The 27,657-nt window shown below is 38.8% G+C and overlaps 1 protein-coding gene across 2 annotated transcripts; it reads left to right on the forward strand.

The window, feature by feature from the left end:
• Positions 1-1,014: 1,014 nt before the first annotated feature.
• Positions 1,015-27,125, forward strand: rorc (RAR-related orphan receptor C). 2 transcript variants are annotated; one of them, XM_044117384.1, is made up of 13 exons: positions 1,015-1,294; positions 1,401-1,502; positions 8,917-8,946; positions 19,221-19,306; positions 21,598-21,739; positions 21,825-22,154; positions 22,249-22,350; positions 23,245-23,366; positions 24,604-24,736; positions 24,831-24,938; positions 25,029-25,139; positions 25,690-25,799; positions 25,883-27,125. In XM_044117384.1, the coding sequence occupies exons 1-13, from the start codon at positions 1,258-1,260 to the stop codon at positions 26,045-26,047; spliced, it is 1,578 nt and encodes a 525-aa protein (XP_043973319.1). In that variant the 5' UTR covers positions 1,015-1,257; the 3' UTR covers positions 26,048-27,125. The 2 variants fall into 2 exon arrangements, with proteins under 2 accessions (XP_043973319.1, XP_043973320.1); XM_044117385.1 differs by lacking the exons at positions 1,015-1,294; positions 1,401-1,502; positions 8,917-8,946 and adding an exon at positions 10,916-11,171 and having other exon boundaries at positions 25,883-27,124.
• Positions 27,126-27,657: the final 532 nt, after the last annotated feature.

The raw sequence follows: 27,657 nt of genomic DNA on the forward strand, positions 1-27,657 counted from the left end.
CATTAATTTAATTAATATTTATTTAAATTTATTTTAATCTATTTTTTAACCTATATTGTAAGCAGCAAATAGTAATCGTGCTTTTTGGGTAAGTGTTGTATTGTGAGAAACAGGTCCTTTGAGTATTTATCTCTTATAAACATTTGCCTAAGGGTCCAAGCTAAACAACTGAAAACCTAAAGCCAACAGAGACTATAAAATGGATGGATGAAACATGTCTTTAAATGTAACTTTACATCGTTTTCATTGACCACACTTTGCGTAAAAATATAACCAAGAACCATCCATCTAAATAAATGCATTTTTATATTCTCATTTGTCTTTTTTCCTGCGATCCAGATATATATTTTTAATTCATTTCCATAGTTTTGAAGACTTTGCTACGCTTATTGTCATTATTCTCCATTCCTGGTTCTGTAGGAGACAGAAGCATCCATGTTCGACTGCCTCTCTGTTCGCTCTGAAGCACCAAATTTTGCCTCCTTGAGTAAAAGTTGCAATAACACACAGTCAACATGCCCAGATATTCAGAACCAGCTCAAGCTGGAGCTGCTCTCGGCTTTAGTCCGGACCCTGCGTAAGCACTGCGTCTTACAGAAACATTTGATCATGTAAACCGAGAACACATATTGATTATTCATCGTTTTCTTTGTCTTTCTGCTGTTGTAAAAAAGCAGGGATTAGATGCCGTCGATAAAGTGAATCCCTGCAGAGGTGTGCACCTCCGGGGTGTACGCCAGTTGGTCCCTGCAAAAACAAACCATAAGAAAAGCTTTTTCCAAGCACGTTCCATGTTCGCATATGACTCAAAATCACCAGGAATGCCACGTCTCCGCGTTTTATTTTGTCAATTGGACTTTGTGGCAGCAACATGGGATTATATTTCACAGCCGAGCACTTCAAAGCAAACCCGATCCGCTGGCGTTACGTAACAGCCGGTGACATAACTCTCTCCAGCCCGGCCCGGGACGGCCAGGGCGCGCTGGAGGGGGCTGGGGAGTGAGAGCAGCGGGGCTTGAGAAGCCACGGCCCGGCCTGGTCCAGCTGCACTCTCCGCACTGCCGCTGCTGCTGCCACAGGGGTGAGAGCAATTATTTCACAACACCCAAACGCAGGAGAAGAAAAAGGAGGGAGAGAAGGAGGAGGAGGAGGAGGCGCGCTGCTAGAAAGAAAAACTAGAGTGTAAGAAGAATGATGGTTGAGATTTTGGACCTGTGAGGCCGGAAAGAGGAGAGAGATGGCAGTGCACGTTTTTAAATGCCTGCGCCGACCCGGGCGCTAGAGCAGCCAACAGGTAGCACGTCTTCTGCCATCTTAATTTTCAGCTCAAATAGAGGAGAGTAAGTGGAGTTCAAGAGAGGTTCGCTGACTTCTGGTCTGCTTGTGGCTGTGTGGGTGAGAGGTGAGTGAAAGAGTGTGTAGGCCCATCCAGCGCTGTGACAGGAGCGGCATGGAATATGAGGAGTCAGACTTTCTACCTGCAGACACCCCCAGGAAAAAAGGTAAGCCAGATCTTATCCAGCACCAGGGCCGACGCGAGGAATTCGCAAACATGGGGCCCCCTGTTGACCCCAAGAGAAAGTGTAATTAGCATCTGCACAAAGGCTCATCTCAGTAAATTATTATATTATCATAATAGTAGTTTATTTCATAATTTCACTCAAAAAGCAAAATGTATGGCATTATATATTCACTACAGTGAGCTCTTTATTTCGAGAGTTTATTTTTGTTCATTTTAAAAAATTCAAAATTAATTTTCTCAAGAAAATATATACTACTAATGAAAAGTGTCTTCAGAAATTGATATATCCAGACCGACAGAATCACAACTGGTAACCTGAAAGTCGTCCGGCAGACAGACACACAAGCGTTCATGCATGCTAACAGAAAGTTGAGTGGAAGGACGAAGTGGGATAGTTAAGTTAAGGTGCGTCTGTTAAGCCCTTCCTGAAATTATGCCAGAAACGGGTCCAAGAGGGAAAAGGACTGGGCTATTGCTCTGTGGTCCAAAAGTCCTCTGCTCAAATGAAAGTAAATTTTCTATAGATGAAAATAAAGATTTCAAAGTCTAGAGGAAGAGAAGAGAGGGAATAAATCCAATTTCCTTGGGTTCAGTGTGAATTTTTGATTCACATCCATTATTTGAACATTGCATGTTTCCTTTCTGGTAATTAAACCTATTTTATTGCCAGTCTAATAAACCTCTCTGAATTGAAATGAACACTAACTGTGATTGTCTTATTGGGAGCCACGTGTATAAATAGAAAAACCTTCAGAACTCAAAAATATATGTTCACAGAGTCATAGTGAGTTAAAACAAAATGAATATTTTAGGGTTTTGGCTCTGAAATGATGCCTTTAAAACATAATCTAAAATGCATCACATTTTATTGCTGCCCAATGCAGTTTGACTCCAGGCCTCATGCAGCCTCGCCTAAAGTAGCTTTGCTATCAGTGCAGGAAAAATACATCTACGGTAATTAAACTTTTAGTTCAGCTAGAAATTGCAAAACTAAAAAAAATGAGCTTCACCTTTTCATTTCAACAGCTGTTGCAGATACATTTTTATTTGGTATTTTAATTATTAACTAATTAATTTCACACATTGAATCTAGCTGCCCCTTTGAGATAGCGTTGTAGCTACAGAGAGCACATTGTTTCCACAACAGACGTTTTTTTTGTTGTTGTTGTTTTTTTTTTTTATGAAAGAAAGATTTTTGTAGTTTTTGTTGCAAGAACCGATACTGCAACTATTTCATAAATAAATTAATCCTTACATTCCTCACATTACAAGCAGTTTGCTTAATCAAATAAATCCATGATCGTATTTCTCAACATGTCATACTATATGTCCTCTTCTACACACTCTTTAGCTCACCTTTCCGCCACTCCCATCTCTCACTATTCTTTACCCCAGTAACCCTCTTTATCCCATTCACTGGGCAGCAGCAAGGTGCTCTGAGTGGGTAAGAATGACACTAAGACAGCGTAATCCACTGGGATTAACCTTTATTTTTGCTTCTGCTTGTAGCCAATGCCTTTCTATTCTGAGCAGCCACTTGCTATAATCAAACTATTAGCTACCATGGCAAGATAAGACCGCTCGTCCTTCTGCTGCAAAAACCCACTGCTCATCGTTCGCACAATGCATGGGGGCAGTTTCTTAAGGACTTTATAATGCATGAGTTCAAAGTGCACAATTCAGAAAGAGACGCTTTCCATCTGTGTTTGTTGGAGAAATTGCATCAAGAATAATGCTGCTTTATCAGAGCATGCAGGATGATGACACTTAAGTAAAGCTGCAGTAAAGTGTGAGTTCAGCATTTGACTTATAGTCTTACAGTCAAATCTCAAATATACTCTACTATCACATTAAATATACTATAATTAATTAATTAAGAGAATAATTAAGGCATACTGTACACAGTGATGCTTTTTAGATGACATGGAGCTTAACTCTGCTGTTTCCAGACAATCTTTTTTCATTAATGGATTAAAAAAGCTTTTTGTCATTTCAATTTATTCAATAAAATACAAACAACCACTTGCACACATACACACTATAATGGCAAATGTAGATATTAGCCCTATATGCTTATTTTTGGACTGTAGGAGGGAGCACACATGCACATGTGTGCTCCCTCCTGAGGGGAAAACATTTTTGTTGTTTGCTAACAACTGCCCCACCATGGCAAGTTGTATGAAAGCCCACCTGTGACGAATTCTGCTGACTCAACTTGATTTAGAAGGGATTACTCTTGTGTATGGAAGGTTTCATAACCGGCTGTCATGTCAGAGCAGAACATAAACAATGGAGGCAGAGGAAATGTTTGCAGACCTCTGGGATGTAATTGCTTTAAAGTCAAAATCTAAGGAAGAATACTAATAAAGAAGTGATCTGAATTGAATGTTATGAATAAACAGATTGAGGCAGAGAGAGGCTGAGCAGAAAGAGCTCAGGGAGGTGAATGAGATCAACGGGGCCCGGGTCCACCCCCACTAAAAGGCTAAAACTTTGCCAAAAAGCAACTTAGAGATTATTCAAACAGCAGAAGATTTATTTATTTACTTTTTTGTACATATATAAAGAGGCCAAAATAAATGGTCTTAGCTCCAGTCCTCAAGACGGCTTGGCTGACAGCTTCTCTTTTGTGAAACATAGTGATGGCAGCATCATGCTGTGGGAATGTTTTTCTGTGGCAGAAACTGAGCAACTCCTTTTCATACTGGCGTGAGATGACTGCAGTGAAATGTATCGATAATGTACAAGAAAACCTCCTGCATGACACCTTGGATCTCAGACTAGCAACGATTCATTTACAACATAAGTGTCAAACTCGAGGCCCGGGGGCCAAATCTGGTCTGCCACAGCTTTTTATCTGGCCCTCTAGACTTCAAATTACATCAATAAGTCCTTCCAGTTTTTCACAAATCTGCAAAACTCCAACAAAATCTACAAATCTCCACGTTCTTTTCCTGATTTTTCTGCAAATTCTCTCAGAATTGGTCAGAAATATTGGCTTTGAGTAACTGCTGCCTCAGCCTTACTTGATTTTATAGTCTGTAATTAATACAATGAGTAATAAAAAGCCACATTTAACATCATACATTAGCGCAAATATCATAAAAATTCCCAACAAATTTTTAGGAAAATTTTAAATTGGCATTACAAAATCTACAATTTTGGTGGCAAAAAACCCCTTAAAGAATCACAAAAACCTGGAGGAACAGCTACTTATTGATATTTTAACAGTTTAATTGGTCTTCTCAATATATTCTAATATATTTCACACCAATTATCTAGAAGTTTGTGGATGTTTTATGATGGCTAAACCAGCGTTAAATCTGGTTGAATATCTCCAAAAAACCTATATAGATATTATATTTGACCTTGAGAAGATCTGCAAAGACAAATGGGAAAAACACCCAAAGACAGATGCTACTCATTTGTTAAAATACTAAAGAAGACCTAAGATTGCAATTTGTGCCAAAAATACTTCAAATAAATGACTGTAATGACTAAATAATAATTTGCTAATATAGCATCAAAAAGTCTTAAATCATGTTTTTCACTTCGCGATGGTCATTATTATTTAAGAACTAATCAAATTAGTTTAATATAACAGCATGTGATGCTTTCTGCTCCTGATATGACCTTTGATGCACCAAGTAATTCAACTCAGGATTCGCTTGTAGATGACACCAGACCAAATATGATCGAATTTTAGAGCAGCTGGAGGCAGAGCTGAAGCTGAAACGCTGTTATGCAACACGCACAGTGGTAAGTAGAAGTGGAAAAAGACAGTTTTAACAAGATCAGAGCTACTTAGAAGAAAACAAAATGTTAAAACTGGATGTTAAGGGGCTTAAGGACTTGGAGTAAAACAGCATCAGCTTACAGATCAGGTCCTGGAAACCTGTTTATTCAGGGTGAAGTGGAGAGTCGCCGTGTTTGTGCTGCTCTTGTTCGGTTTCATACTGCTGAGCCGGCTGTTCTTGGGGTGATGAGTTTGTTGGGTTTTGTGGCTGTTGTGGGCGTCTTCTCATATTTCTTAAGCAATTTTGGTCTTGCTCACACAAAGAAAAACCCTCTTCTCTTTTCAGAAATTTATTCTTTGTGTCGTCACTGCTCATCCGCTGTGGATTCAATCCGCTTCATCAGTTCTGCAGCCGTTTGTGAATCTGACATTGGTTTCTGTTGCTGCGGCATCCGGTTGCTACCCTGCTGAAATGTTGCAGTTTAATACTTATACTCTTCTCAGCTGTTCAAGAAATAAAGCTACAATGTTTTAATGATAATAATCTATTTCACAAGAGAGTAAACTCTATTATTAGTCTTAAATTAGAACTTTTTCTATTATTATTTTTATTTTTTAAACTAAGAAAACAAGATTTTATTAGAATTCAGTCTCATCACAAAAAAAGACCCCCTGGAGGGGGAATTCAGTCTCATTATGATGCATGTTGCCAGCCTAAAATATTTAATACATTTTCAACAATTATTATTTTTTAAGTTCATTGCCTCGGAGCTGCCTGACTGAACCTGGGAAAGCTTATTAGCTCTAAGGGCAAGGAGTTAATGCCATTTGTTGGTCAACAGTCCAGATTAATCCTCATCATCAACGTAGTTATCCTCATCTGGCTTTTATGTACCGGTAGTTACAATTAGTGCCACTTTTTTGTTGTTTCTATAATATGATTTTTTTTTCCATTTTATTCAACAATGAAATCAAATGCATAAAAACAAATGTTTTCATTGTAAAGGTGTGTTTTTATTCAGGCAAACTTGTCGTCCTCCTCTCCAGGCTCAGTGGTCTCCAGTATTGTTATGTAACGCAGCGACTGTGAATTCAGTAGCGAGCCTCGATGTCAGCGCGCAGACAAGCCAGTGAAGGTTTGACTGATGGGTTTCGCCAGCAGCCGGCTCCTCTGTGGAGGCTTAATGGCCACCCTGAAATCTGGATGTAGCTGAATGTGTTTTCACCTAATTTTACAGAGATACAGCTGGTTTTTTATTTTCAAAAGAAATATTCATGTTTTAGGCACAAAAAGAAAAGCGGCAATCCTAATTTTTGCTGTTTCGTGCATTTCTTTAATTAGTTAATCGTCCAAGTAAATGCTAAATTGTATTGTTAAATGATCGAATGAAAACTGACCAAAATTTAAGAAAAATGCGTCATTAGAAGTTGAAAAATAAAGCCTTTTTCTAAACAGTCCCTTTAAAGCACCTGCCTAGCTCGTGTTGACGTGTTTTTTTAAATTTTCCGTGCGTGCACTGCTCTGCTTTCATTCCATACTTTCTGCTTATGAAGCAAAACTGATTTGATGAGGGCAAGAAAACAGAGGAAACCACAGAGGACCTGAAGTGGCGCCAGACAAAGGCCGGCAAACTCTGCGCCTTCCATTGATACTTATCTGCTTTGCCTTAAAACATCTCTCTCTCTCTCTCCCCTTCTCTTTCTCTTTCTCTCTTTCTCTGACTAACACACACACACACACACACCTACACACACACACACTGATGTGTACGACTCCAGAAATAAACTCTTTGGTTCAGAACCGACCCTCTCTCACACCTACTGCAACACAAACTCTCACAACTGCGGTCAAACAGGCAGACGAAAAAGGAGGACCAGTTGCTTCACAGACACCCACCTTCCTCTGCCTTTATCTCTGCTGTGTAAATTCACTGAAGTGTCACACAAACAGACACCAGCGTGAACAGGAATCTGCTAATTTTACCACTTTTACCCAGGATTCCTATCTGTCCAGTTTGTGCACCAGAAAGAAAAATGATCTTTCATCCAAACTACCCGATAGGACGAGGATTTAATTTCAGCTTAATTTGTGTAACTGAATTGAGTTTTCTGTCGCACGTCTCAGTTATTTAATTGTTCGGACGTCCTAAATGTTCAGGAAACGGGCTGCCGTGTTTAATTGCACGTTTGCTCACGATAGAAGATGTTGTGATTCTGAATTCAGACGTTTTTGCTGTTGGCACATCAGTACGTTGTCGGCCACCTCATCACAGTTAGTCATGCTGCAGCGAAGGTTTCGGTGGCAGAAGCATTCTGATTATTCACAAAGTGAAAGACTACAGTATCAGGGTACTGTAAGTAGCTGAAACTTTAGAAGTAGATTATCACAATGTTATGGCAAGATAGTGATTAATTTGTATAATTTCCTCCAGATGGCAGCTGATTTGGTCTTGATAACTTTAATTGTGTCATTGTCTCCATAATTATTATCACAAGATACATTTTTAGTGTCAAATAGTTTGTTGCTTATCTGTGTTATTATCTTGTGATTACATTTTAAATGTATCATTTTAAATAAACTGCAGCTGTGACAGCTCTTTTTGGGAAATGAGTTTAATAATGTAATTGTCCAGAGATTACCTAATTTGTGTTAACTCAAATTCTAGGATAACTAGAATTAGATAACTAGATAACAAATATTTCATAAATTTATGACTAAAGCTCATCATTATCTCAAAGCTACTCATTTTACAACAACTATCTCAGTGCGCTAAAATGTCCAAAGTACAGAATATGAGATGAAATGGAAATATGAGTAATTAAACACAACTTGAAATAAGAGCTCACTGCGCCTTGATGACATTTTACATTTTGTCTTGATCTCAAAATATTTAATTTGGGATAATAATTTAGTTATCTCGATTTAGTTATATAATTATATTATCATTTTATAATAACTGTTTATTATGTCCTTTTACTCAATACGACTAGTTTAGTGACATTTTGTAGTAGTCCTTCGGCTACGCCCTTTTCTTGAAACAAATCATTTCGCCAATACTTGCTAGCTGTGTAATTGTCAGAACACGTTTGGTGACTGCTGCATCTACTGAGCTGTAATAACGGTTTAAATATTTTGAGACAGCAAAGTCGTTGTTTTTTCAGGTGAAGAGTTAATGTGGTAATCAGAAAATAAATCAATAAGATTTTAAATTATTCGTTAACACGTTGCTGTTGTAGATCATCAGCTTCTGCCATGATCAGAGCGGCTCTTTCTTGGTTATCTCGTGATCTTTAGCAAACAAAGTTCCTATTCTCAAGATTTGTAGAGAGATAAGCAAGCCTCTTTTTTGTTTTGCTAAGATAATGCAAGTGCTGTTGTGTTTTGTCTAAATTGTATTTAGTGAAAATGTGAAGTGTTTTGATGTTTGTGTTGGCAAAGGCACAGTCTGAGTTTGATGGTCATGACTTTTTTTGTGATTAAATCTCTTACAGATGTATCAGCATGTCAGCGGTGTTCTTACAATGTTTAATTTTTTGGTATTATTTGGAAATGTTGACAATTTGCTGTAATGTTCAAGTGAGACAATGAGCAATCCATATTGTTGTTTTCTTTTAATTTCTTAATTTTCAGGTAAATAATATTTACTGTTTTCCCCAGGAGGCGCCGTGTCCAAGAAGACTCATTTGAGTAAGTCGTCTGTGTTCGAACCGTCTCTGTGCGTTAGCCTCACATGATGTGTGCGTGTGTGTGTGTGTGTGTGTCTGCATAAGGTAATGACATTGCTCGTGTTTGTGCTAGATATTTGTGCATGCACTGCGGTTAACTTCATAGTTTGTGAACATGCAACTTTGCACCTGTACAGCAAACACACACTCACACACGCGCTCCCATATTGGTGTCACTGGGGTTGAGCTATTAGCAAACCCGGTGAGGGTTGTGTGTATTGCACCTGTGCAACCCCCCTCCTTTCTCCCATGTACAGGCACACACACATGTACACCGACACACACAAACTCCAGCTACTTTGGCATCTGAATGCAGATGAGAGCGATAGCATCTTGTCTTTTTTTAACTCGTTTGGTTTAACACTTTCTGCCACAACTTTAGCACACCTGGCCGTGTTATCAAGTGTGGGATGCTCTGCGTAACACAACTTTTGTATTAAGTGGTGTGCTGATAAACAAGCTGAGGCTGAACGGTGATAAATTCACTAGAAATGTGAATGAAAATTAAACCCAGAGCTGTTAAGGCGTTGGTGTCCTTTTTTATTCATCATTCAGCTGCTTCAGAAGGAGAAATATCAGTGTGGGGAGACAAAGAAATGTACTGAGAAAGCAGGGGTGTATTGCCTATTTGCATATTTACCCAAACACTGTTAATATAGTTTAGAAATTCTGACTTTTTTTAGTTTCAAGTGTTAAAACTTACCCCTGAGGCATTTTAAAAATAGTTTAAATGTGAAAATTATTAGCTTCCTTTGAAAATGTGTGATAAATCATTAAATAGATATTACAAACATGCCCCTCACTATCTTCAGCAGGGCCCTCTTGTTTGCCTTTTCCAAAGTTTTACACACAGTCATGTTCATCTGTCTAATTTTTGCGATGAGAAAAAAGCAATTAGAGGAGGGAAATGTACAAAAAATAATCTCTGCTAACCTTAGAGCTATCTTTATGCAACGTTTGACTCATCCTGCTGATGCTAACAAATTAAATCTGTCTTCGTCTTGAGCTTGGCTAAATACTGATCCACTAATCCATACTGATACCAACCAGGTTTGTCTAAGAAGGAACACCAAGCATGATACTGCCACCACCATAGGGTTCCTTTGGTGATATCCAAAGGAACCCTTGTTAGTGCCAAACGATCCTTTTGGAGCTGTGACCAAAAAATGAAGACTTTGAAGATGTTTTAGCCAAACCCGGGTATTTTCTTTGGAAGCGAACTTCCGAACAACCCTTCCTTTCAGTCACAGCATATCTCATGAAAAACACAACTTGCCTTTCTTTACTTAGCAATCAGTGTTTTTAGTTTGTAAATAATGCTTCCAACTCGTTCCACACACCCTTGACTAATACCTTTTTTGAAAAGCTCCCTTTTGTTTCAGCTGGGAGGTGTAAACAAGAATATGTTAGGCTAATCAGATGCACAGCAATTTATGTTTGTGTGGATTAAAGTGGTGCATCAAACAACCAGGTTATTGTAGCTCTCTAGTTTTTAAACACATTTTGCTTGTAAATTAACGGAGAAACTTACCTGCAGATCTGCAAGCTAAGCTGAAAGCTTTGGAGTAAAGCGGAGCAAATATGTTGCGTAAATATTTGTTCAACTCCACAAGCTAACAGGAAAGTAAAAGTTTTTAACATTGTTTGCACGGTAGGAATAAAATAAAACCCAACGTCGTTTCTACAACCAACATGTTTCAGCTGCATCGTCCAGGGACTCCTGCTAACTGAGTACAGTTTTATTCACATGGAGAGCCTGAGAAGCGCCAGACATTATGAGGCATTTCTTCTTCTCATGTGTGTTTATCGAGTGAGGGGGTGCAGGATAACAACAAAGGCATAAGGAAAAAAAGTACCTTGAGAAAAAAAAGTCAAGACAGGGGACAGTCCCCCCCTTTTCTTTGTTTTATGTCTCTCTCTCTCACACACAGAGAAGGAAGGTGAGGCGGTGACTGTCACTCAAAAGTCTGAATATGTGTGCTGAAGCTGCAGTGAGTACCTGACCCAGCTCTCTGAAGGACGAACAGGAGAAAAAAAAAAAGAAAGAAGGCAGATTAAAAGATATTGTTCACCAAAGAAAAAAAGAAAAGAAGTGATAGACGGTAGGCAAACAAAGTGAGAGGAAAGAAGAGTTTGTGAAAGTGGGACAAACGTCTGAGACGAGTGGAGGAGTGAGGATGATGCGAGGTAGGAATGAACTTCTCCGGTCCGTATCTGTGTGTGAGTGTGTGGGCAGTGCAATCAAAGATATTTTATCGGGTAAATCAATTAAAGTTGATGCTTCATGATGCTTCGAGAGCTTTTGGTTTCAAGCAGCAGTGTTTCTTTTCTAGCTTTCATGAAATACATGAAATAAGTTTCCTTCCATGCAGACACCTGTCGCTTCAAACAGCTCCCTCGCGCAGCTTGATTAAGCGTTTTGTTCAGACTCTCTCTTTTTTTATAACGCAGTTATTCTTCAAAACCTACTCTGCTACAACTCTGAGGTTCACTCGAGAAAGTTTTGGTCACTCTGCTTTGGATCCTCTATGGGTTGCATTTTTAAACTCATAGCTGCTCTCTATGAAGCCTGGTGTTTTGAAACTTATTTGTTCTCTCCAGAGTTCTGCACTGGTTGACTGTTGGCGACGTTCACGCCGATTGATGTGTTTCACTTTTATGCTTTGGTAACATGATTCAGAGTTTGTTCCCTTTGATGGCTTGAAGTTTTGAATCATTGCCACGGTTATTTCTGCCCACATGTACTATACAGCTCACGAATGGCATTTCGTTCAATTCAGAGAGCGACAATTCAAAGTGCGGCGAGAAACACACAAAAGACTCCCTGTAACGCCATGCGTCTGCCCTTGTTCCGAGTCGTTTACATAGTTAGTTGTAGCATTCCACCGACTGAATTATTCACGAAAGCATAAAGTGGAGCAGGCCGAAATGAGATGTTGCAAGCCTATTTTTTTGCATTCGCTTCCACTAAATACAAATCAGCGGAAAACAGGATGCAACTTGACCGCAGCGCATCACTTTAAATGTCCTAACTCCATGCAGATGCGGAAGACCCAAGGCACAGTCAAAAGTGATGATTGGACAAGAAGAATGGCGTTTTCTGGTGTTGTAGGAACCGAAAGGTGAAAAACTGAGAAGCAACAAGTTTTCCCATGCAAAACTGCTTAAATGGTTTTGCTGTTGCAGCCTGCAGACACACACACACACACACCCACACACACACGCCTTTACATGCACACACACCTTCGCAGCTGCTTCTTAGATGGCGCCTAGACGCAGCCTATCTCTCTCCTGCAGCTGCACTGTGGATACTGTGAAACCATAGAGCACCCTCCAACTGATGGAGATATTACTAAATATTTCTGCCTCTTAGCCACAGCAGGTAAACCTGTTTGCTCCCTGAATTTACACGCACACGCGCACACATGGCTCAGTTACTGCGTTTTGTGGGATTCCTGTGCAGATCTTAGAGTTTAGTTTAGTTTTTTTTTATCAGAAAAAGGATTTCCTTGTTCCTCCCGCTGCAGAAAACTCGCACACAGCTCTTCCAAAAGCACCAGAAGCGGTTTTTCTTCAGATCAAAGCCGACTTCACAATCGCAGGTGACACATTCTCCCCAAAATATGGTAAATGAAATACAGCAGTTGAGCTGATTCATACCCGCTGCTACCGTCAAAACATGACTTTTGTCTAACACCTCTGAAATCAGAAGGCACTTCAAAGTCCTAACGGATGTCAAGTGGTGCTCAGGTCGGCTTTAATAATTCCCCTGTCCCTCAAAAAGGATGCCGTGGGTAGTTTCCGTCTTTGTTGTTTATTGTCCCAAAGCAGCTCACCCATGAATGAGTTATTGATCATTTACAACCACACTTGTTTCAAAACCAGAACTCTTAACTGATCGTACATTTAAATATATTTAAGCAAGATGTACTTTGCAATACATCAGCCGTCATCCTAAGAGTGCTTTTAAATAAGTCACTTATGATATTACTGTACTGGCAAAAATCTGTATTTTCATTTTCATTCAAATTTGTTTGCCCCTTTTCATTAAAAACAAAATTTGTTTTGCTTTAGGGTCACTATTTAAAATTTCAATTAAGTAAAATAACTAATTATCATTTCTCTATTTATTACGACATAATTAATCTGTGCATTTTAAAACAAGTTATTTTGGTAAAGTATTTCACTTTTTTTTTTTTTTTACTTGGAAATTAAAATAATTCACTTTCTATATGCTATCTTACTTATTTAATTTCTTGGTTAAAAATGGTTAAACAATTTTTTTTCTCTTCAGAATATCGTTCGTACATTAGGAAACGTTTTGCTCTACAACCCAAGTTTACCTGTAAGGTTTACCTGCATATGTTTATTATTATTATTATTATTCCAGTGACTTAAATAAAGAAAACAAATTCAGAAAAGTATTTAATCCATGTTGTAAATAAAGAGATTTTTCTAAACTACATTATCTTTTTCTGGGTAAAGTGTAAATAGACTCTGATTTTCTGATTGTCTTTATGCTCTGGATAAACTCTGTTTTTCAGTGTGTGTGTGTGTGTTTGCGTGTGTGTTTGCGTGTGTGTTTTGTGTACATATAAACTTTGGTTGCTGCCTTGCTTGCGTTTGTAAGCTTCCGTAAGAGGAAAGTTGAGGGTTTTTTGTTGTTTTTTACAGTGCAAAGAGCAGATTGCTGACAGGGTGATTTTAGGCGGATTGACTTTAGAGTTGTGCGAAATCAGTAAAGTGTTTTTCTCTGTTGTTTGTCCTCTCAGATGTAAAAATAAATAAAGTAGCCTTAAATCAATTTTACACAACTGTGATGGGAAGAGTTTAATAAAGCTATTTTAGGGTTAAAAGCTCTCACAAATAAAATCTCTCCGTTAGATTTCCTGAGTATTTGACTTTTTTAAATTTAAATATTTTTTGTTTAAAATGTTTTCCATACCTTTAGCTGACTAGACCAACCTGAATCTACTTTTACCCATTCATGATTTAGTGGTTGTGATTTGTTTTTTTGTTTTTTTTAAATCGAGACTCCTCATCTTTGGCCCATTTTCTATCACATAGGAGGATATTACAGAGTGCAGCCTGACACACATTTAGCTGCACAGGCTGCATCTCGGTCAAATGAACATCAAGCCAAGTAAAGTTTTAATGTGACGCAGAAATGGGATCATTTTTCTGCATCACATCAGAAATGTTCCGTGTTTTTTTAAAATCTGATTTTTCTCCTCTTTGTCAGTTTATTGCTTTAGTAGATTGCCACAGCTTGAACTTTAGAACTTTATTTGGTTGCAAAACCTTTAAAATGTAAAATTAAATGTCTTAAATTTTGTGAAATCACACTAACCATTTCATAATCCACTGTGACCTTACTAAACTCAGAAAAAATGTGAGATTGAAAACAGTGCAGAAGAAACAATAACGGCAAAATAATTGTTCCTGACCTCCTTTGTAATAAGAAGAAACTCTTTTGAATGTTTGCATTTGCAGTCCTAAGTCATGTTTTAAGTTTTTATTAACGTTGCATTATTTTCTGCAGCACCTCTGCTTTTCTAAGACGAAGCAGATTAAATATTGAGAGCTAAACATTAATTGAAAGACACGTCTTATCGTTAATTGCCCATCTTCTTATTTCGCTGACAAGTCCGAACATTTCCATCAATGAAGATCCACTCGGCTCAAGACTCTTCGCTCTGTAATGTACCACCTCACAGGTGCACACTTAAACTCGTAAATGAGTCGAGTGGGTGTTTTGCTAAAACTAACGCATGTTGTAACAGCAGCTTTCTGTGTGCAGAGCCAGTTCAGCGTCAGCAAAACAGAGCGGAAATGCTGGAAAGCAGAACCGACCTGTGCTTTTAACAAACATGAAGACAGAGAGCTGGTTAATAGAAGTAAACGGAAAACTGAGTGGAAAATCTTTCATGCATCACATTTATTTAAAGATTTTACCCCCCCAAAAAACAATATTTATATACAGAATGCAACTGTTGGGGATTTAATCTGAATAATTAAGACTTTCTTTTTAAGAACCATCACACATGCAATGCGTGTAAAGTTTGTTTTAATCCAGCATTTAAATAAAACAAACAGAAAAGAAATAAAGCAAAGAAACGTTCCTGATATCATTATCTTTACTCATCAAAGCTGATTTTTTTTGTCAAATTTTTTTATTGATTTCAAATAAAAATTATCTGGGACCATGCTTATTGTTCAGGTGTTTAACAAATGATGAAAGCTACATTCTTTGGATTTATTACGATAAATGAGCAGAAAAATGTAAGTTTTCAGTCTTGACTGTAGCAATCACGGCTTAAATAAAAATTAGTTGGCTTCTGTTGATTGAGTTGTGCAACATGTTAAGAGAAATCAAGCCAAATGTTTAAAAAACATGTTACTCTGTCTTTGCTTTTATTTAACCCAGATAAATATGTTAACATTTGGACGTTTTCAGCCCATATCTGTCAAAATGTGGCCTCAAAAAAAAAGACATTTACAGAAGACGTCTTCTTTTCTTTTCGTTGACGTCCACAGTGTCACACCAAGGGATTCTTACACATTTTTTATTTGCTCTCTTTACAAGTACAAACTGCAATGCGTTTTTAGAATTTTATGTACTAAATCAGAAATAATTATTAACAGTAAAGGGAAAGGATGCGTTGTAAAATCCAACTCAACCGAATGCCTTACAAAGAGTGTAATAATGTCTTGCCAATGAACGAGAAGATACTGAAGAGAATGCCAACCTGTAGAGACAAGGACATCCACGTCTCTGACCGACCGGCTATGGAAACATTAATCAGAGCAGCAGCCAAGAGACCAAAGGTCAACTTGGAGAAACTGCTGATCCACAACTCAGGTGGGAGAAAGTGTTTCATTCAGATGAGGATCCAATTAAACCCTACCCGTCACGTAACGCTAGTTGCTGTAACAAAACACTTTGAAAACCATATGTTGTAATACTTCCACTTGTTGTTGGTCTATCACGTAAAATCCCAAGTGAAACCATTGAATTCTGGGCTTTTAAACTGGCAATACAAGAAAACAAAAGGTTTTGGGTAGTTTTGCACAGGCACTCTAGGTTTCCCAGTTGTTTTTGTCATGTTGTGCTAATAAAAGTAGAAATAATACACAATTTATTTTAGTTGTTTTTATTAGATTTTTCCTACAATCCCAGTTTTTTGAGGAAATATCACAATATTTTCTAGCCCTGCGCTTCACTCACTCCAGACACAATCTCTCTTTCTATGGTTAACAAACATTACACAAACGAAAGCGGTAAAGCTGCAAAGTAATTTTATCTCTCAACCTCTGACAAAACTGTGTGCATCTGGAGATGTTGGGTTTGATTTGATTGAGCTGTGGCTGGAGATAAGAAGATGAGTCCCAAAATGCCTGGAAGTCTCGTCTTTCTGCTGCTGATGTGATGATTTTGTATAAATGTTTTGCTTGCATCTATTGCAGCCTGAGAACCACCAGAGGTGCGATTGCATGGAAACATGGTGTTGTTTGATTATTGTGTGTTTCTACGTGTGTGATTGAGTGCGTGAGCTGTGAAAGATTGTGGGTCACAGTGGATTTCCTGTTGTTTGAGGTTGACAATCAGAACTGAAATAGCAGAAAAAGACAGAGACCACTAATGCTCTCTCCACGTATCCTGCTGCAGCTCTCAGAGAAACTTAACTCAACTCACAGCTCTTTTTTTTTTTTTTTGTAAAACTACACAATCCACAATGGAGCTGAGCTCCTACATCTTGAGGTCAAAGAGTCATGGCTAACTCTGTGAAATACCTTCTTATAGTCACGCTTTTATTGCCTTCCTCACCATACGTACTTCCACTTTATGCATTCAATCGCTGTTTAATCTCGTCCTCTGAAGCCTCTGGGTGATCCCTGTGGCACCAGAGAAAGAGGGCACACACTGACACACTAACACACACTTTGCGACAAAACAAAATCTGACACAGTTCTGCGCGGAAACACAAATACTTTGTGAATAAAGGCAGCATCCACATGCAGGCGTGAGAGCTCGTCTCGCCGGGGACAGTCACACCTTCGGAGCATGTGTGGAAGGAAGACAGGAGATGACACGACTAGATGAAAAGATTACGGCGTGTTATGGCTTTTGCACGCTTCCAGATTTCGTACAGTAACACAGACTGAACGCGCTCAGGCCGCTCTGCGAGGAAACGCGCAGAAAGCACACATTTTCTAGACGGCTTTTTCAGCGTTTCTGCTGGTTTCATGTATTCTTTTGTGACAAAAACCAGCACTGAGCAAAAAAGACTGAGGGGTGTGAGAGTTTACAGAGATCAGGGGCACAGGGGGAGGCGAGTGGGGGACGGACATTACTGGCAGTGATGAATGAAAGACTGCATTACTGGCAGTTGTCCTTTATGAGCGAGACAGAGAAGAATCACAAAGTAAAGAAATGACATGAAAGAGGGACAGTCAGAATGAAAGAGAAGTCAGGCAACCACTTAAAAGGACTTTGAGGTTGACACCTTCACATTCGCCACCTTTCTCCATTTGCAAATATTCCACGTCCTGAGACGACACCCCTCTTATTGCATTTGATGTTATTTTGTTCATTTGTACTAAGTCAGAAGGCGCTGGAGAGGAAAAAACCTTTGGTTTGCCATGGTCACACAACTGCTGTTTGATGTTACAGGGGAAGTACAGCATTAGAGAAATGTTCCCACTGCTGAGTTCACCTTTCTGTCTGCTTCCTTAGGTAAAATTGTGAAGTTATTTCAAAGGGACTGAAGGGGTTTCCTATCTAGAAATACATAAACAAGTTTTTAAGTGATTTTGTTTTTATAACTGAGATAGTCATTGATTAGGCATGGACAATGTGGCAGAAAGTATCATATTGTGAATTTTTTGTACGTTAAAAATCCCAGTTTTAATACTTTCTGCTATAAACATTTAACAAAAATTTTTCGCCCAAATAATACTTCTAACCAGATTTAATCAGTCGCGCAATTTGAGCAACTTTTGAGAAGCGTAAAGAATATAGAATAAATATGGATTTGTGATTGGATGTGCACTCATTCCCACTCTATTTGATAGACTTTAAACGCTTGTTTTAATTTGAAATGTAGTGACAATAACACCCGGATAAGATGCACTGTCGCAACATTCGAAGTGGTTTGTTAAGTGAAAGGGAAACTGGTCATTCTGAACAAGAACTCTCTACTTCGACCGATCGTCAATAATTTCTAATAATTCAAAATATCACATTATATCACCTACCGCTGCTTTTATTAAAACACAGCTTCACAGTTTATCGGATTCTAATGGTCTGAATTCTTTCCCAGCTGTTTAAAAAAAAGTTTAGACATTTTCAAAATGCTACACAAGCTCAAATTTATTATTTTTGTTAAAAATATTTGTACGTTTTACAGATAGCATTCTTTCTTCATTATCACTAATAATAACAAAACAATGCTGATTTTCACGCCGCAAAATGATGAACAAACATATAAACAATGTTCCAACAGTCGCATGGTAGTTTTAAAAATGTCGTGGTGCACATCAACTCTCAAACAAGATCAAATCCCCGACGTTATTTGCACTAATCTGGTGACGAATGCTTGTTTCTGCAGCCTGAGGAAACGGCAGCCTGATCTGCTCCTTTTATCTGCTGAGTTGATTTAGTCGATCTTTGCAAATTATCTATCCGTGGTTTCAAGGCATTTGGCACTTTGAGTCTTTCTACATTTCAAGACACTGTTAAAGTTAAAAGGCTTTAATACTTTTTCAAATTTGCATTAAGAAATCTTGTGACTGTTTGGCCAAACGATTGTGGGGCGGAAACTGTTGCAGCTTGAAAAGGTTTCTTGTTTATTTCTTTCACAACTAATGCTGACGCACTCGCCGATAAATCTGCTGACTGTCAAATTTTCCAGACCTCAGGTTATATCTGTCCTGGCCTCTGACAAGACTTTTTCAAGTTAGTTACTTAGTTCTGTGTGTATTTATTAAATAAAAGTTATCGAAATTGTTTTACAAATTTACTTTATTTCAGAGACTTCATAGACGGCTTGGAGATGTTTATTTTCAATTGGAACATCAGTGGGATTAATTCACATGTTTTATGAGCTTTCAGTTTTTTTGTTGACTTTTCCTTCCATCCATCTGCATGTCTGAAGTTGTGATGCAAAAGAGTTTAGTGCTAAATCTAGAAAACTGTTAATTCAATTTTTGTTTTTCACTTTTCCCCCTTTTCAGCCCAGATTGAAGTTATCCCATGCAAGATTTGTGGCGATAAGTCTTCTGGAGTGCATTATGGAGTCATCACATGTGAAGGCTGCAAGGTGAGAAACAACAGACAAGAGAAAGGTGTTAACCACAAACTGCCTGGCTTGTCTGTTTGTCGACTTGTGGACTTTTTCACCTCTTGACCCCCACTGGGTCTGAGTTTTAAGGGTTGAAGGAAAAATAAGAGCAGCAAATTGTTCCTACATAAGATCTAGAGCACAAATTGCACTAAGACCTGATGCAACATGGAAAATTTCTACAAACAAATTGTGTAATCCAGCAACTTGTACTTTTGTTCCTGTTACCTATTTGTGTTGTGTTTTTAGTATTGAAATAATGAACTAATTGTAGTCATCCGTTAACATATATTTCAATATTTTTAGGTACCTTCATTTTTACAAGTTTCCAGTAGCTAGCTGGACTGAGACACGGGGTCTTTCGGTTCGAGAACAAAGCATGTTCACTGCTATCTACTAGCAAAAATAGAAGATATAAAACATGAAACCCGGAATTTCAAAAATCTGTACTTAATGTATTTCATAAGTATAAACAATTTTAAAATAAAGCTAATATTAACTTATTGAAAAAAGCTGTGAAATAACCATTTACCAGACTGACAGATTTCAACTCTAAACTCAGTGTTTTAATAAAACATATATGATAAAACTCAACTTGGTCAATGTTCTGCGATAAAAAGACCTAAATCTTATGTAAAGTAGCAAAAGTTTAGCGTAGTCAATTGATTATATATTTCTATTTCCATAAGCTCTTATATGAGACAGTAGCATCAGAGGATTATCATAATGTGATCATGCCAACCCTGCCTCCTTCAGAAAAGCCTGTTTCCTCACTGTATCCAGTACACAATCTAAGTCTTCAACTAAGTGCATACTTCTAGTAGTTTTTCATCAGTAGTTGACAAAATAGCATGGTTGATGTTGCCTTTGTAGCATAAATACTGCAAAAGGAAAGAATTAACCATGTTGAGTTTTTGCAGTGCAACTCACGCTAAGCCAGCCTTCTTCATCTCTGAAGCTCAGGTATTACAGAATCGTTCCTTGATGTTGTTTAAATTGTTGTAACAGTTTTCAGTCTGACTGTACATTGACTTTGAGAGTCAACTGAGATGGTGAGACGAGCTGAAGTGATGTCATATTTGAGAACCGTGCAGCCAGAAGCCCAAGTTGGGTAAATCCCAACAAGTTGTGCCGATCCTTTAAACTTCACAGCTAGAAGTCTTTCACAGGCCAAACTTAGTTTGTTGTTTTCTTCTTATGCTTCTTGCCTGGCAAGTCATTTCACAAGTGAGCTCATCCGATACGTTATAAACCAGGAGCCTTGTGACCACAAAAACACTTTCATACCAAAGAAAAGCAGTCTGTCCAGGTGTGTATGGGTTATTAGTTTCCTGAATGTTTCTGAATCTACAGAGCTGTGATGATATATTTCACTGAAGATTTATTCAGTTTTGCTTCTTTTTGTCATACTTATGTGTTTCCGGTCACCACAAAAGCTTAAATAACAAAGTCAAAATGTGGTTTGCAGCTCATGATTCTATTATTAAGGAAAATAAACTATTCAAACCAACCTGGCTCTGTTATACTGTATATTATATTAGCCCACCTTGTTATATCATGAATTTTGGTTGTGTTTCACCACATACGCACAGTATTGGTTTCTGCCTGACTTGTAGAATCAACAAATTTTATAATAAAACCTGACTGACAATATGAAGTAGACTAAAGATCTCAAAAAAACAAAACAAAAGAAAACATCGTGCAGTCTAAAGAAATTCAAGAACAGATGAAGAACAGAGTCATTAATCTGGAGAGAATTATGTAGTCATTTGCAACCCTCCCACAGTGAGAGCCACTTTCCACAAACACAAAGGAAATATGACACATTGATGAACCTTTGCATGAATAGCCGGCCCACCAAAATGGCTCCAAGAGCAGATGAGCAGCCAGGAGGTCACAACAGGTGACCTTACTGAGGAGGTCACAACAGGTGACCTCCTCAGTAAGTTTTCCTCAAAAATTGCTTCCAATGGAGAGTTCAAAGATTGAAACCAGTCAAAACAACCCACAAAGGTTCGTCTCACATTTGCTTAAAGAATATTCTGAGGATCCCTAAAGGTTTCTGATAAATGAAATCCTTTGAAAACTGCATTGTGTTAATTCACAGGTTACCTTTGTCAGAGCTGTCGTTGACTTTTTCTTCTCTGTTATTGTAAAATTGATCATTTTCTACTGAAATAATGAAATATTCAATAAGGATTGAACTCATTTATTTGTGTTTCTGATTTAAAATTCATGCTTGTGTCTTGCACTGTTACCCGAACCCTCAGGGCTTTTTCCGGCGCAGCCAGCTTCCCACCGTATCCTACTCCTGCTCCAGGCAGAGTAACTGTCAGATCGACCGGGCCAGCCGGAACCGCTGCCAGCACTGCCGCTTGCAGAAGTGTTTGGCTCAGGGCATGAGCAGAGATGGTGAGGCAGAACCGGACATGTTGACTTTCCCCTTCCCTTGCAGAAGTTCCCTGGCTGCTTGTTTACCACCATGTGCTCTTTGCAGCTGTGAAGTTTGGCCGCATGTCCAAACGTCAGAGGGACTCTCTTATTGCTGAAGTGGAGCGACACAGACAGCAGCAGCAACAGCAGCAGCTTCAGGACGACACGCAGGTGGAGCTGTCCTACCCACCCAAAAACCGCCAGGACCACTCCCCACAGCTCCTTCAGCCCATCGCCACACCGTACCCCTACGTCGGTGACGCCTACGGCGCAGAGGTCCACCCCTATCTGGTTTACTCCCCGAGCGACTCGCAGGGGTACCGGGGCTCCGGTGTCTCCCCTACGTCCAGATTCCAGGGGCGGGGGGACGGCGGTGGTCACCATGATATCAGAGGTGAAAAACTGCAGTGGGAGCTCTCAATAAAATCAGTTTTCTTCGTCTTACACTTGTTGTTCATCACTATTGCTACTTTCTTCATTTTTGTCAGGATTTGACTCCAGACAGCAACATCAGGATCTCATGGCTCTTCATTCCTACAATCCTCTCGATGACCTCTACAACCACTATCCCCACTCTCTGCGAAACATAGGTGAGCAGTCAGCACAGTGTGTAACCTTGTGGTTAATACTTTGTAGAACCAAGTCTTTGCATGTAAATCTTTACCAGTTTTCCACATTACTTTTTCATCTATTCTAATAGCTCTATCTCAGTCAGCCTGTATAGAAAGCGTTATTGTCATTCTCGTTCAGTTACAAGTGTTTCACAGCCTGGAACATCCATCTTTTTACCCACAGCATGATTCTGCCACCTCTGTGTTTGACAGTGAGGAAGCTGTGTTCCTCATTTTTTTCAGGAAAACTCAATATGGTCCCACCTGAATGAAACCTTTCTTCCATATATTTGCCGTGTCTCTACTTGGCTTGGGGCGACATTTAAATTTCTAAAAACTATTTTTGAACAGTGGCTTTCTTCTTGCCACTCTCTCATAAAGACCAGATTTGTGGAGTGAGTGACCAACAGTTTTCCAGTCAACCAATCCTCCTACATAAGTTGTGAACCTCTGCAGCTCCTCCACTTATGTCTCTCTGATTATTGCTCTTCTTGCCCTGCCTGTCAGTTTAAGTGAACTTCCATTTCTCGCTAGGTTTGCCTTTGTGCTATACTCTTAATATTCAGACGTGGGAACACTGAGATTATATTTTATAACCCTGCTTGGAATTTCTCAACCTGCCTGCAATGTTCTTTGATCTTTATAATGTGATTTGCTGCTAATGTTCTCTAACAAACAAGTGAAAAAAGACTCAAACGGACTTGATGCAAATTCACGCCTCACTTATCCTTTCACTTTCATTTTACAGTTATGCGCTTTGTTGTGTTGCATTAAACCCGGACACATGTGTTGAAGCAGGTGGTGCAAGGCACTGTATGCCTTTAACCCGTGATTATATTTGTGACATACAGGCGTTTTCTCTCTCTTCTTCAGATGAGCTGTGCACCAGCATTGTGCGTTCCCACAGAGAAACCAGCCAGTACAGACTGGAGGAGCTGCAGGCTCTCAAATGGAAATTGTTCAGCAGAGAGGAGATCCAAGCCTACCAGAGCAAGGTATCGCCAAACTAAAATGATCGTATTCCACTTGTGTTTTTTATTTCTCAGGCTTCCTCTTGTGTGATTCAGACAGTCTCATATCAAAACGCGCAGCGTCTCGTGGCTTCAGGTCGCCTTTGTTTGATGAATCAAACAGAAAACAGAGAAAACTTTTTTCATTGTTTTCCCCCTCCTTCTTGCTCTTTGATTGCTCGCGTTTTTGAAATATAAAGATGGGGTGATGTTGGTGGGAGTAAATTAGGTAATTAAAATTGTAGCAGCAGGAGTATTTGTAGTGTCTTTAAAAATATTCCTGCCCTTTGATTGATTTTCCATTTCGTGCTGCTGCAACCACAAATTTCAGCTGAGTGTGACAAAGTAGTGCAAGACTCAGAAGCAGGCAGATAAAGATACAAAATTTTACATTTTTATACTAACAGAAATATAAAACATATGATTAGCCCCATTTACGCTGATACCCATAAATAAAATCCAACTTTAACAGTCAAAGGACTCCTACTGTGTGTCATTTAATTTTAATATAAATCCATCTGCTCTGTGAAGCTCAAAAGTTTGTTAGAGAACATTATGAACAAACACTAACATGAAGTCCAAGGATCATAGCAGACAGGTCAGGGGTCAAACTGAAGCAGCGCTAATGTTCCAAAGGAATACCCCAAACTTTGAACATTTCACACAGATGTTCAAAGCTTGTATATCGATACATGGCTGTCCATCTACCCACGGTAACTCTGGGGGAGCTGCAGAGATCCACAGCTCAGGTGGCAGAACAACTTATAGTCTTGCACTCTACAACTCTGACCTCTATGGATGAGTAACACGAAGAAATCCACATCTAGTCAAATTTGCAATTCTGCTACTCGGACACTTTATCATGTTGTTAAGCCATATAAGGTAACACACAAAACATGTGGAAGACTGTGGCAATGAGTGGCAAAACATACCAATTTATGCCACACCTAAATTTTTCATTTTTAAGTTTATTTTTGTCATGTATTTTAAATTTTATTAATTTGAAGGAAAATCCAAACCCAAAAATCCGAAGAACCTCTGTTGAGGTTTGTGCTTGTTACATGAGAAAGGGTGAAAAATTTTCAACGAGTGTCAATAAATTTTGCAAGGCCATCCTAGTGGAAACAGAATAATCTTGTGTGGGATTACAGAAGTTTGCAGCTCATTTACTATGTTGCAGATAAAAACTGTGATAACAAACAATCCTAACTGCGTTTTCCAGACAGTGGACGAGATGTGGCAGCACTGTGCCGTCCGACTGACTGATGCTGTTCAGTATGTGGTGGAGTTTGCAAAACACATCCCAGGTTTCCGGATGCTCAGCCAGAATGACCAGATCGCACTCCTCAAAACTGGTAAGACTTCAGCAATCTCATTTTATCCCAATGAAACGTGAATCACTACAGAAAAAAAGGTTAATTCTCCGTCTTTCTTCTATCTCCCCGCCAGGCTCCATGGAGGTGGTTCTGGTCCGAATGTGCCGCTTCTTCAACACAGAAAACAACACTGTTTTCTTCGATGGAAAATTTGCTGGAACTGAAGTCTTCAAGTCTTTGGGTAAGAGTCTGACTCATTAGCTGTTTCTGATGAAGCTGATGGAAAATTTATGGGAACTTACTGGTCATTTCCGATATCTTTCCCCTGAAGCGTGCGGTGATTTGATCGCGGCGGTGTTCGACTTCGCTCACGGCATGTGTGCTCTGAAACTCACAGAGCAGCAGCTCGCCCTCTTCAGTGCTCTGGTCCTAATCAACGCTGGTAAGTCTAAAAAAAAATAAAAAAAATAAAAAAGCAAGACATTGTTCAGTATTGACATGTTGAAGTTCAGAAGCTTATTCTTCCCCAGGAGTTTTAAACCTTTTCTAGACCATAAAGATCAATTACAAACACATCATAGTGCTCTTTCAACCCCAGATAAAGCTGAAAAACAGGTTTGCATCTGGAAAATGCAAACGTGATTCGCTATTTGATTTATTTATTCACACAAAATTAGTCTTCCTGTCACTGAATGACTCCTAACAGACAGACACTTTTCTCGTTTACAGTGCCTTGCAAAAATATTCACACCCCGTCAGTTTTCTCACATCTTGTCACACCACAACCACAAACCTCAATGTATATTTCATCAGAATTTTATGCGACCAGCAAAAAGTGGAGCACAAATGTGAAGTCGCTGGAGGCTAACGTTTTTGGCCACTTCACTTTCACATACAGTAAAGTTTGTGGTTTGTCAAAGAATATAAATACTTTACACTTGCATGCTTTCTATCAATCAGGCTAATTTTATAATTATTTTAAATTTGTGCAGACCGTCCCTCTCTAGAGGACAGAGTGAGAGTCCAACGAGTACATAGAAGTGTGGAGGTGGGACTCACTCACATTCTTCACCGAGACAACCACGATAGTCTGTTGCATAAGGTACACGTTTCCTCACGTATAAATATTCTCACACATTGTCCTCACTGCTATTGCTCGTCTCAGTGTCCATGTCCTCTGTGCAGCTCTACCAGAGGATGGCAGTGTTGCGCTCGCTGTGCAGCCTGCACATGGAGAAGCTGCGCTGGTTCAGCCAACGATACCCACTCACTGCTCACTCTCTGTTCCCCCCGCTCTACAAGGAGCTGTTTGCGTCCGAGGCCGAGCTGCTGCCGGGGGCAACTCACTGAGCAACCAGCGGAGAACTCAGACATATAAGCACATGTCCGCAGACGAGCAGAACCTGGAGTTTTATTGGTACTTCCCAAAGGAATCTGTATTCTCAATAGGAGGAAACTGCAACTGTAATGGATTATTCAATGAATTGAATTGAGTAATTCAAATCATTGATAGGTTGGTAGATTGATTATTTCAGGGAACTGTGAATTTTGATGTTTTTTGAGAGTATATTTTTAGGGTTTCTTTTGTCTCAGGATGTGCTGTCGTGATTCTTCCCAGCCGTAGTCACTGAGTTTGTCACAGTTTGTTTATGCATTTATTCAAAGAGGCAGGATGCACTGTCAATGTAAACCTAAAATGACCCCAACATCTCTCTGCAAATGAAAACATCACTCAATGCATCTAGCTTGTGTGTTTCGCATAAGCTTGGATTCAACTTGAAATTACTTTAAAAAAAAAATTACAGTAAAAAATTGCAGTAAAAATGCTGTTACCATTTACTTGTAGTCCAGTTTAAAACCAGAGCGTTTCACTGGTGCTGTAAGTTTAGCATTTTTAGCAGTAAATACCACACTGGTTTAAAAGAAGAAAAAAAAAGAAACAAGAAACAAACTGTGCTTTCCGGTAAAAAACAAGCAATAAAAATAACAAACTGTAACAGATGTTGACCCCATTTCACAGGAAAAACATTACATAACCCCAATTTTTCTGCTGTCACTTTATTTTCTTTCCATTTTTCAAGTTAGTGTAAAGTTTCTTTATTATTCACATCTAGAGATGTTGATGTAATGTTAAAATATTCTTGTTTGAAATGTTTTCTGGTTCGGCCATTCTCTCTTCTGCTCAGTGTTTGTTTTCCAAGCAGTTTTCCGCTGCATCATTGCTTAAATAAACAGTACAAAAACAGAGACATTTTTTTGCCTCATCATAGCGTCTCCTCCCTATTGTAAGACGATTTGTCCTATTGTAAATGTTAGGAAGTTCCAACCAACGTCACTTTCTGTTTCGGTGTCTTCAGAGAAGTTTTTTTTGTTGTTGTTGTTGCTCAGATTGATGATTAAAGGCAGCAGAGGTGTTTCCGTTTGTTTAGGAAAACTCCTGCAGGGTGTTATAACTTTTAAGCTCTTAAAGGAATTGCATTAAATCTAAAAAAGTTTTGCTACATCTAACCTTTTTCCTTTTTTTTAATCTAAAAATAATATTTGTTCTACTTATCACTGAATGGCATTAAGATAAAATTGATTTTGGCAAAAATATTGAACTCTCCTCCAGTTTTACAAATCTACAGACTGTATTTTAATGTTTTCTTGGCTACATTTTCTTTGTAAAATATCTCGACCTCAGACAGAGTGGATGGAGAAGATGTGAATGTTCACTTTCAAGTTGTGCAACAGATCTTCAGCTGGACTTTACTAAATCACATTAACATCCTTTCATCTGTTGCTTTGTTTGGGTGTTTAGTGTTATTTTCCTGCTGTAGATGAACCTCCAGCTCAGTATTAAGTCTTTTGCAACCTTTAACATATTTTCTTCCAGGATTGCCCTGTATTTAGATCCTCCATTTTTCCATTCACTCCGATAAGCTTCCTTTATGTTTTTATTGGCGGATGCTTGAGTTTGT

Source organism: Gambusia affinis, linkage group LG05 (assembly GCF_019740435.1).
Source record: "Gambusia affinis linkage group LG05, SWU_Gaff_1.0, whole genome shotgun sequence".
NCBI lineage: Eukaryota > Metazoa > Chordata > Actinopteri > Cyprinodontiformes > Poeciliidae > Gambusia > Gambusia affinis.